This window comes from Plodia interpunctella, chromosome 9 (genome assembly GCF_027563975.2).
Source record: "Plodia interpunctella isolate USDA-ARS_2022_Savannah chromosome 9, ilPloInte3.2, whole genome shotgun sequence".
Taxonomy (NCBI): domain Eukaryota; kingdom Metazoa; phylum Arthropoda; class Insecta; order Lepidoptera; family Pyralidae; genus Plodia; species Plodia interpunctella.
The window spans coordinates 7573987-7586884 of NC_071302.1; the positions used below are offsets into that span (position 1 = coordinate 7573987).

Below are 12898 nucleotides of genomic sequence, written 5' to 3' on the forward strand. Positions count from 1 at the left end.
CGTGCTGGCCACACAATGAGCGTCAGACATTGATTGATGACGCGCATTGAAATACATTACGATTTTTGCTTTCGTTCGTCGATACGAATGTCACAAGGTTATGATATCGACGGGATGGGTATGATCGAGCGTGTGTGCTCGCGATTGCAAATAAACGAAAGTTTTGATAAAGCTGTCGTCTCACTTGCAATGTTACAAACAGTATTTGTTTTATTATGAAATAATTTATTTTAATAAAATCAAAACATCAAAATCAAATCAATTATTGAGAAATCAGGCCTTCAAAGGCACTTTTTCACGTTATATTGTAAATTAAATGATATTTACCAAAGCTACAAACTACTAGCATTTCGGAACGACCACTGTTGAGAAGAAATGCTGAAAGAAACTTATTCACACAGTGTTGGTCCCTAACATGCCAGAAGGGCTTACCATTTTTAAATAAGGCGTTTTAGTGATGTGCCCCAAATATAAAGTGTATGTGGATTTACTTATTTGGAATTTTTACTAATATGGAATATAGTGGCAATATTTTAAAAAAGAATATTGTGGTTTTAATCAAATATTCTTCTTCATATCTAGTCGGAATGGCTAATCAAATTTTCAAATTTTCGGGAGATAAATAAAATATAGTCAGTTCATCATATCATTACTATATTTATTGGTTTTGTATTCACAGTTCTCCTATTTTAGTTACAAAACAATTCCCAATTAAAATTAAATTCACATTTTGTACCTAAGCCTAAGTCATTGTCTACATCACAAAGGGTTTTTTTTTATGAAACCAGTGTATAAAATATTTATACTGGAAAATACATTTTCAGACATAAATTTTGATTGTTTTTTTTAAGTGAAGTTATTTGCCGTCATTGTATGGTTTTGTGTCCAGTTTTCTACAATAATTTGAAGAAATGAAGAATATATTATAATCTAAAAAATATAAGCATAAATATCATTAAATTCTTCTAACGAACTGAACTTAGTCTACCAACCTGTAATAATATTTATCTATATTTTATAATGATCGGAGGTAAGAAATTATAGATAATATTATTTTACATTAAACATTGATATGAAAATGTAGCAAAGGAAACAATATACATATAATACTATATGCTAAAACTATCAAAATATTCGTGCTATAAAAAAATGACAAAACCATCATAATGGTGCACCGTCAAATTTGACATTTTTAACGGCGTGCCGCCGCTAACGTATAAAATGGCGTATTTTTCGCTTTTCTGTCCATGTTAAAGTTAACGTCAAAATTGACGGTCACCCTCATAGTATAGAAACAGAACAGATCGGCAGACTTAAAAATATAGTAACTACTCGTACATACAAACTTTTCAATAAAATATGGTAACTATTTTATTGTAAATAAGTATCTAAATTATTTTAAAAGGAGAAAAAGTTGACCTCTTATAAAATAATTCCAGCAGAGTTAACATTAATAAATACAGTTCACGACAATGACTTAAATTAAAATGTACAAAGTCAACACTCAGATGTTTAAACTATCCTAAAATAATAGTAATCACACTTTTGACATTGTAGAGTTTCCCACTTAGCTATGCAAACATCCATTATGACTGGTTACGCTAAGAATACTTACACAACTTAAAACAAACTTAAATTAGTATTTAAATCACTTTATTACACCTTATCAACACAAAGGAATGGTAAGTATTACAGAAGTTTGTTAAAGAAAATATAGTTTTTTTTACACTTCTAGAGATTATAAGGCGGTTAGACCGTAGTCCGACTTGATCACTGGCTGGTTGGGAATACCTGTGCCACAGCCGGCGCCGGCGACGGGAGACCCATGTGTCGAGAGGTTAGCGACCATCGACGGGTCCATTCCTGCGTGCATCCCCATCATATGCAGATGATGGGGAGTCATAGGATGAGAATTCATCTGATTTCCGTGATGCGACATCGGACTAATCGCTGGATCGTGTGACAAATTCTGCTGTGCGCCAACGCAATGCAAATCATTCATTATATTATCAGTAACGTTCTCTATACTGTCAGGTCTTCCATTGTTGTTGGACTTCTTTTTGTCGTTGTTGTTTGTGTTCTTACTTCTACTCTTTGGTGTGGCGGCTCCTTTGGCCGTGGTCGTCACTCCAGCTGGATTTGTTTTTCGCCTAACATTTTTGGTGTTTGGTAATTTGTTGTCTTTTTTCCACTTCATTCGGCGATTTTGGAACCAAATTTTAATTTGTCTCTCGGACAGGACTAGAGTATGCGCTATTTCAATTCGTCTTCTTCTTGTTAGGTATCTATTATAGTGAAATTCTTTTTCCAATTCTAATATTTGGTGTCTCGTGTACGCTGTCCGCTGCCGCTTGGGTTCCATTCCAGGTTGAAATGAACCATTTGCTGTAAAAAGAAGAGCCTCAATTAACAATTTATTGTTACTTTAAATTCACGAGGATTCACTATTCTCATAAATAGTAAAAAATGTGGGAATCTGTGATAAATACTAATTACTGTCTTGCCAGGTTTCACATAATTAACGGCTAAACTAGTGTGAATTGTGAGAATATTTTAGGAGTGTTTTATACCACTAAATTCATGGTTGTATTTTTGTCAGCTTATTCAAAGCACTTATAACAAATAACAATATAAATATATTTTGGGATATACAAAAGTATATTCCAAAATTAATTCATAGGTTTTATTTATTTTAAGATTTTGAGTTATGTCTGTGTCTGTCGAATAAATAGCCAGAAAAAAGATCAGTCAATCAGAATAAACGATATTGTAAAAATCACTTATAAAATTCTAATCTAAAGATTTTCCAAGATTATAAAAAGTTGTGATTCGTAATACAAATTTTGTCGGTTTTAATTTATTTTTCATTTTAGAAAGACAATTATACGAACAAATCTTATGTAGTATATTTTATAACCATTCACTATAAATGTAAACATTTTTTAAAACGGAGTGGCAAAACGCTCATGCGTGACACATGCTTTGAAATTTCAAATATAGAATTTAAAAAAAAACATCCCAAATCTGTTCGAAAATTGAAAATTAACAGGAAGATATCTGCGACAAATAAATAATAATGATGCTTATGTAACGTACATACTTGCTAGTTGTATAGATAAGGTAGCCAGTTGCGTGCTACCTCCATGCTGAATAATTTATGTGGCAACACTGGCATTACTGGCAACACCGTTAATTAATGTGCATAATAATTACACATGCACGAGCTTGGCTTCCTTTTTGTTTTGATTAATTGCGCTAGTAAATTAGTTCGTTTTTCAAACAATGTGCCGTGTAAATGAGTTATAGCGCATCTGCACTTGCAAATTGTAATTTGATACTTGATTGGATGACTCGATGGTGGGAAGAGTAATGAAATTGATAATGTAAATATTTAGCTAGTGTGCAGGCCATCCACTAAAACACTAGTATGAACACGGAAAGGAAACAAACTCCGAAACGTCTGGAAAATAAAAAAAGGTATGTTCGCGTTTAATACTTGTTGTTTAGTATATAAGGAAATAGCTAATGTTATTTACTTGTATCTGACAAAATCATTACATGAACATTATTTAACCTTGTGGCATGTAGTTCCTCGCTAGAAAAGGACCACTCTTTTTCCTGCCGCGGATATCGTACGAGGCGACTAAGGGACATAGTTTCAGCTTATAAGTAACAATAATGGTCGTAAAATCAAAACCGAATATTTAAAATGTTAAGTTATTTTTTATATTAATCCCGGACTTTGTGGCGTCACAGACACCATCGTAAAAGGAGAACATACGGAGATAAGAGAAAGAGACAATATTTAACTTTAAATGTTATTAGCATACCTACACTTAGAAATAAGTTTTTATTGTCCTTATTACACCCCAAGTAGTCACGGAATGGCTAATAAAAATAAATAATGTATACGAAATGAAGTCATTTTGTTAAAGTTTGAAGAAATCCCTTAATTTCCTCCATCGGAAATTGCCTTTATACTCCATGTCAGACAAAAAGATTGTTCCGTAAAAGGATTACCTTTGAAGGCTTATTTAAGAAGTAATTTTGGTAATGGCAGTAATGTAGTGAATTGTTGATAACATTTCATGCAGTTTTGAAGATAATTTAATAAATTTTGCTGATCATATTAATTCTGTAGTACATAGACTCTTTGTAAATTAGGGAATATTTTCTCCACCCATCCAATTAACTTCATCTACTTCTGAGAGAAGAAGAATATTACCACGACAGGTAGTATGATAGTGAATCTGCCTTGACGTTACAATATAACATCTTTTAAGTTTTTTATTATTGAACATATTTCATTCGTCTTTTCTTTAATCTATTTCAAACAAACCATAGTGTAGTTATATCATCAAATAAGTATTAACCAATCAATACTACCCCTATCCTTACATATTATAAAACAAAGTCCACTGCCGCGTCCGTCTGTCTGCCTGTTCGCGAGAAACTTGAAAACTGATGAATGGATTTTCATACTGTTTTTATCAATAGATAGTTTGGTTCCAGGGGAAGGTTAAGGTGTATAATTTATTATGTTTTTATACGTGTGAAGCCGGGACGAACCGCAAGTTTTCTCATGAAATTCAATATTCCTAGTATACTGAGCTGACCACTACTGGTGGACATAAAGTAAAGCCTACTGTACTGAAGCAAGATACTAGATAAGTTAAAAAAAGAATAGGTAATTTTCCAACAAGGAAAAACAGAAGCAACATCGTCATGTCAGAAAAGGATAGCTATACGATATTGGGGCCCTAAAAAGGGACAGCTAGAAGATGTTGGGTCCGTCGGAATTTCCTGGGAATGTCGCGGTTCGGAGGCATGTGCGGTCGGCAAGGCCGAGATTTCAGTGGTCAGGCTACACGCCGCATTGATCCGGGTTCGGTAGGTATACGGAAACTAGAGGTATAACAGTATACAGATATACTACAAGATGACTGTTGCCTCCTATGTAGGACATAGTATTTTACTGTTACCTCCTATGTAAAGTTCTGATGCAAAGTTTGATACAAATAGCAAAAACATTTATTGTGTTATTTGCAACGCACGACTACTATAACAGTTATCAATGCCCAACTAGAAAAAGAGAATTTAATTTACTTTACATTAAGGCGCTTTCTCTAAAATTAAAGAAATATCTTAACAGATTAAGCTACACTACATGAAACATTTTAGTAGAAAGTATTATAGTTGTCTATAATAGTTTTCACAGTAGACTAAAACGAATTTAGTGGTCACCGTTTTCGATTCAATCAACTATGACTACATTGCGTATTGGAAAACTATAATACTTTCTACGAAAGTTCTTTATCTATAGTGTGGCATAATAATAGCACTAGTATGCGGGGAAAAAGCGCCTTAAGGAGTTTATAAGAAAGCAATTTGATAGGGTTTCAGGAACAAGTTGAAGAACGGGCTCGTTGGATTTATTTGTCCTTAAGGACCTCTTTGAGGGTGAATCGACAAAAAATATTACACCTACAGAATAGAGCCTCTACTGCTTTTCAATAGAGGCTCTGACCTAAATTTTTATATGAAAACTTGGACTTCACTTTCCATATTTGAATTATATTATCATCAACTTGATTTGCAAGAATGTCACAATAAGAAATCGAATTTTTTTAAAGAAGCAATACCGGTTTACCTTGGTTCAAAATACAAAGTTTCCTATACCAGCCACGTGTAATTATGAAGCAAAGGCAATTGGAATCACTCTCACTCAAATCGTAAGACAAGGTTAATAGCCACTGGGTTAATTACTTGAAGGTACATACAGACAAAAAGTAATCTCAACGTGTTATTTGGTGTAATGGACGCCGCGCCGGACGCACAACCACAGCCGTATATACCTATTGACGATCATATGGCTGCACTCTGGCTTGTGGTTCTCGTCCTAGAATAGTAATATTCCATACCCTCATTTGAATATCGTATGAGGCGACCAAGGGTTATGGAAATCAACTGATAGGTAACTATAGCATTCCCAAAGAGGGTTTAAGTCAGGCAAGTAGTTGTTCACCCTGTGATGTGATTGTGAACCGAAAGCTCAAGTTTGAATCCTACTCGTGTCACATAAATTTGTATACCAATCCGTCTTTTTCATAGACCACCATTTGCTTCTCATCTGAGGAAACTTGTACTCTATAGGAATGAATAAGACAACGGCAAATTACTTAATTCATATTGCCAAGAAAATTGTCACGACCTTTAGTCATAAGAAATAAGTATATAAAAAAGAGAAAATAGAAATCATATTTTCATAGATGATAGAACAGATGATGATGATGACAGAAGAACCAGACAATAAATTATTTTTTTCTGTCAAATTTTGTAAATATATTGTTTTTATATCTGTGAAATATATACATATCTACGTTGGTGGTTTTCGATTTTTGAAAGAGCCTTACCAGGTAAAACGTAATTAGGTTTACTTAGTCACAGATGTTTCCCGATTGGATTTGATACAATCAAGAATCTAAAAACATATAATAACGCGTTATAGATACATGTTAGATTTTGAATATTGAAAAAGGGTTAAAATAAAAGAGGATTACATTAACACGGAGGCTCTTGCATTTGTCAGAAATGTTAAAGTTAATAACAATTATTTATTTTATACAACACAGCATTTATAAGTTGCCAGTGAAAAATATACAATACAAAAGGCAAAAAAATTGTACCCACATGAAAACATACCATCTGCATCATTAAATGTTATTAACATTGTCATTACAAATTTAAGATTGTCCTTCTGCCTATTAGGTTTACGTATTTAAATCGTATTTTAATCGTATTTTAATCGTATTTAAATCTTTCAAAAAGTTGAAGAGTCGAGTTATCTCTTGTTGACGCCTCTAAGCTACTATCAAAACGATCTAATTCATCATGTCACCGTAAAAGCGTTTCTCATTATTTATTTATCGTCGAGTGCAAAACACGATAACCCGTTACGGCTACCGGTCCAAGCGTTCCATCTTCGCTTCGTTAGCGCTATCATATCATCAGGACGATGACAATCTCAATTGAATTACCGGCTACCTGCGACGAATGTGTGGTCCCGATCTGTTAATCTCATTTCGATCTTACGACGCATGCGCTATCATCCCACTCGGTGGTCCCGCCTCATTACTACAAACACTGCCTGAAATCTTCCCCCTATTGTGTACCAGTGAAAAATGTTCAACAATGACAGGTGTCGATAAGCTGAACCTTTCCGAGGAAACATGTGCGATTCGGTCGGCGATCGATCAAACCGGTTGGTTAATGCTCTTGACCCGGCGAATGCCTACGTATTGCATCACGAGTAATCAGTGATCTTACATGGAAATAACACTATCTGTGTCGCGTATCTCGAGGTGAACACAATATGCATAATTTGCAGCAATCCTGATTGAGGCGCTGTCAGCATTTCCATTATCACAAACAAATGTTTGTTTTAACGCTCTGCCTTGACTCAACGTAGGAAGATATGATCAATGATTTGTATTCATTAAGATACCTAAATACGGAGTTGAAATAATCACAATATTTTTTCTTGATTTTAATTACAGTTTCCTTTTGTATCTGTGACTTGTGTCTATGACAGAAGTGAAAAGTAATGCGTCCATATAGCGTGTCATTTTAATTGCATGGCCTTGTCGTTTACTCATTACTTTTAATCATGAGTCTCTCAGCTTAATGTAACACTAACTGTATTCAAAGTTATAAGATGATTCAGTAATGAATCTTAATAATTAATTATTCTTTGCACTTATATTTTTTTTTAAATATATAAGTATGTATTGTATATACTACGTATACTGTTGGTGTGGTCTGACTGCTAAGGATACCGAATACTACGTGAAGTAATAAAAAGTAGAAAAGCGGACCACGGGTCCCGACTTTTTGAGGCTGAGAAAATAACCGACGCTAAGGCTCAGATAAGACTCTATTTTTATTTTATTATTAGTCACACGAACAGAATACAGGTAACCTAGTCATTTCTGAACAGTATACCTAGTATGTATACTGTTCAGAAATGAACAAAATTGCTGAAATATAAATATTAATATTTTAGATAATATTAGAAAAAAAAGTAGAATAAACTGTTAAATATTTCAAACGTATTCCGAATAGTAAATAACAGAAATAATAAAAAAAATACAATACCAAAATTAGAAAACAAATTGCACCACTTAATAATGCCACCGAAGCTAACCTAAAGATACAAAAACTAGACATTGATAATCTTCACGGCGAATTCTCAACCACAAACACGTATTTAAAAGCTATAAAAATAAACGACACTCATTAACATTAGTGTATAGACCTTTGGGACCCATTGTCATATGAAAGGACCTTCTCAGGACTTTAATGACATCACATTAGTAAACTGTCAAAACAGATCAAAGAGATGGAATCTTGAGTGTTTAAAAAGTCTTGGAGTGTTATTGATCGCTGGCAATTTGTTAGGTTCTTTAATGTGCACACGCGGCGCTTTACGGGTCTTTAAAAGGTATTTGCACTCATATTTTTCAAGCACAATGGTGAAATCAACAGTCTAATGTGGATAATGCAATGCACTTTTTATCCACCAGTTTGCTGTGTCGTATTATAATTTTTACTTTGTAACGTTAGTTTTCATATTTTGCGTTATGTCGGTGGCACCATGACCATTTTCAGATAAGTACAAAGTTTTTTCTCGTAATTTCAGCAGTGTGATACGCTGCTGATAAATTAGAAGAAATAAGGATAATAACATGTACAATTATTTTTAATCGCTAATAAATACAATCAATTGATAAAAATGTGATTATGGCACAGTGTGCCTCTTAATGATGAAACTTATTTTGATAATTTTATTATTCCTATGACTTGTGAGATCTTGGCTAAAATGCTCCCATTGTCATCCATGCCTAGTAAAAATAATATCCATTAATCCATCTACATTAACATGTTATTATAAATGTGAAAGTCTGTATGTATATCTGTCATGCTTTCATGACTAAGCCGCTGAAAGAAGAAGATGAAATTTAAAATAGGTATTTAATTAATGACCCTGGAGATGCGAGAAAAGCTAGTTAGCTAGTTTATATTTATAAAAATAATTCAGCTATACATTTTAGACTGAATAAAAAAAAGTTTTGTTATTTTAATGTTTGTTTGCCAGTAATCGATTATGCCGAGTAGGTCTACAAAGAATGAGAGACAATATTATTTTATTATTACTAGAAAACCTTAAAGCCTACCTACAAAGTAAGCAAGCAAGACACCTTTACACCACTTAACCTCAAAGCATTAAAAGGCGAACTCAGGTTGGCCGATGCAAGAACAGTCCAACCAAATGGGGTGTCATAGACAATTCGCTAAACTTTTGCGAGTGTGGTGCCTCGTCGCTAGCTTGCCCATTGTGCTTAACTCCTATACTCATGATGTTGGCCACCGACATAGCTGTGACCGTGGCACAAAACTTGTCCGGGAGAATCTAATTCTGATATCTTTGGAGGTCGTCGATTTGAAAAGAAGAAAAAACGACTCGGCCCGGCTCCGCACGAGATTTATAAACCTTCGGGAATAAATTATCCGTGCGTGGTTCAAACGAAGTGAGAAACACAAAGACGTGGAGGTCGTCTTTGTTTTATATAATGTACTGATCCATACCGTACATGAAAGTTAATTGGTAGATAGACGAATTTGTGATAATAAAACTTGACTTGATCTTAATCCTGAATTTCTTGGTGAAGGATAGACATAATATAGAAACCGCTAAGTATAGTAAGTTGAAGCTGTGGTCTTAGAAAGGATGGTTGTAGGAATAGAAATATACATTTTTATTTCCCTAATAATGACTTGGAGTTCATTACTTCATATTCGAATATTTCTTCGCATTGCTTCTATTACGTGATACAAATTAATTTCATTGGCTGGTTATGTCAATGTGTATCTATAATTTTTATTTTACATAAAAAACAGTTTATCCTGATTGACTCATCTATCATTAATAATTATAGTCAAATGAGTTAATTTGCTAAAAAATAGGCGATTACCTACTCGCTCATGGCTGAATAAAACTATATCATCTGTACCATTGCGTATTGTCAAATTTAATTCTAAAAGCGTTCTTTCCCATATGTAGATATGGCTATGATTATACTTACAAGCACCAGCAACATGTATCTTCTTCATCCAAGGATAAATAACCCTGTCAGTATTGTCCGAGCAGATAGACGAATCATCATCTTCAATCGGCGGACTTTCCAGAAGTAGCCTTTCATCGTCCATTTCTGACACCGGCGAGCCTTCTCTACCCAATGCATGGAGTTTCCTTCCAGCAGGTGCCGCTTCTTCTATATGCCTCTCCAATCTCAACCCCAGTTCTGCCAGTCCAGGTGCTACTTCACTATGCGGTGGGACGTAACCATGGTCCGCATCAGAAGGATGCGATGGTTCCGGAGGCCGCGGAGGTGGCGCCACAGGGGGATGCTGTGGCAAAGGATGGTAATACCCTCCATAACCATACCCTGTCCCAATCTGTACAGGCGCGTACTGATGCTGATATCCATACTGCAAATGCTGGTGTTGATAATATTCTCCTGGTGGAATGTAGTCTGCTTGGCTGTACTCTTCGGAAGGCGGGAATTTGGGGTCTGGCTGCGGTTGGTACCCGCCGTTCATGAGGAAGGAGCTCATGATGGGCGTGGTCGAGTCGGCGCATCACCTCGCCAGCACGCCTGCTAATATGGCCGCCATTCACACGTCACGGGATAACATGACCTTTGATTATATGTACAGTCACTTATTATTTTATTTTTAGAAAATAAAGACTAATTAAGGGATGTAATATACCTAAGTTTAATGTGATGTTAATATCGCCTAATAATGCTTTGTTATATACAAGACAGATAAAATAAAAAGAAAGAAAATTGTATCTTCACTTATGTAAAACTACAAGTAATCAAACAGAAAAATGTACAAAAAGCTCAGATGTAAACGATAACATCAAAATGTTTTCAATTTGAACCAGGCACTATCACCACAAGCATAGCCACTTGGACCAGAGTACTTAAAAATTCATCGTTTCAATTTGTTTTCCAATATTATTCCCAGATTTTCATGAATAAAACAGTCACGATTCCACTTACAACTCGAGTCCACTAATCACTTGCACAAAGTTTTATTTATTAAGTTCACAATTTTGCACGTTTTGTAAAACGAATAATTTTGCAAAGTCATTTGATTTATCACTTTTTGATAATAAACAAAGGAGACGAAGGCGCGCTATCCAGGGACGACATTTTGAAACAATATACACTGTCCAACTCGCCAGCGCACTCTGTCACTTTAAGGACTCCTATACATGTTCATCAATTTTTACATACCACCTTCCATTTTTAAGGCGGAGCTGTTCTTATGCAGTCTTATTCAACAGCAAAATTACAATTTCCAATTCTATTTCTTTCGTGATACGGTTTAAATTAAATCGCGCGGGTGTTCTAAAGCATCAAACCGCAACAATGATTCTCCCCCTTCCACCTATAAATAACTTGGAGCGTGCGAATGAAATAGCATGAACGCAGATGGTTAGGGGCAAAAACTGGTACGGTCTGCTTCTCTCTTACTTACACATAGATTTATCGATTAGGAGAAAAGAGAGAATAAATGAGACTAGGGACTTGCGTAGAACAGATTAAGAAGCTGTTTTAATAATAATACAGAATGAACATGGTCTCTGTTCGTAACGACACGGCCGTTTTAAATATTTAATATGCAATTTCCTTTAGTTTTCATTATTGTATTGTTCATTATAATAAAGTATAAGTGATTATGATTAAGTGTAAATTAATAGCTTTGTTGACAGACGTCATACGCTTATTTGCATTCTGCTGGTAGAGAATAAGTGAATAAACAGGGAGTTATTTAGAACTTTCAATGTTCCTCAACCTGGCAAAGTTAATGCCACATATTTATAAAACTCAGCAAATACTTTTTTTTTGAACATTTCCAGCTCCCTATATATAATTTCTGTGTCTGTATAAAATGTGAACTTAGAAGTTTATACAAAGATATTTTTGATCCAATATTACCACCTATTTTCATAGGTCTAGTAGATTCTTGAATCACAGAAAATTGTATTAGCAAGTTTAATAAAAGCATAATACATTTCAAAAACAAATAGTAGTACAAGGTATTACACCCAACACCGTCAGAATAAATCCTACTGCACCTTAAAAACAAAAGTCATGCTCTATATCATGGAGCTTAAGCCGCCAATACACCGGTAAGTAGCCGACAAAGACGAGCAAACAGACAAACAAAAATGTCCGGTGATTTTATTGAATTAGATGATCACAATGCCGGAGGGTCATCGGTTCGATTCTGCCAAGTCATGATAACAAATAATGAGGATATAGAAAAATAGCACGAGAGTACTGGGTGACTTTGCGATGCATCTTATAACTCTATTTCAAATTGACTTCTAATTCGTGATACCTGAAACCCACTCCACATAAAAAAGTAGGCTTTTAAATTTCGATGAAAAATGACAGATTTCCCTGCGTCTCGAAAAGGCAAAGATAGTATCCCAACTAATATTATAAATGTTAATGTAAGTTTATTTGTTCGTTTGTTACCTCTTAGCGCTTTATCTACTCGACCAATCTTCTTGAAAATTCTCATACATATAATTAAGAGTACAGAAAAGGATATCAACCTTCCCTTTTCGGGAAAGGACACTACAAAGGACTGTGGAGAATTCAAGCGGGTAAAAGTTATTCACAATTCAGAACCTCCGCGCTCGCTTCTACAATTTTCTTATTTTACGTGCTTGGCTACCAGCCGGCTACTAAAAGGTGGTAACACCCGCTCAATGGATGTTTGATCAATAAAAAGATGTGGTGGTCATGCTTTTCTGAGA

The 12898-nt window shown here is 34.7% G+C and overlaps 1 protein-coding gene across 1 annotated transcript; it reads right to left on the bottom strand.

Moving 5' to 3' along the window:
• Positions 1-645: 645 nt before the first annotated feature.
• Dfd (Deformed) lies at positions 646-11320 on the bottom strand. Its single transcript, XM_053749833.1, has 2 exons — positions 10143-11320; positions 646-2385 (listed from the first exon to the last, which is right to left on the bottom strand). Exons 1-2 carry the CDS (start codon positions 10672-10674, stop codon positions 1739-1741), a joined length of 1179 nt encoding a protein of 392 aa, XP_053605808.1. The 5' UTR covers positions 10675-11320; the 3' UTR covers positions 646-1738.
• Between the last annotated feature and the right edge of the window lie 1578 nt (positions 11321-12898).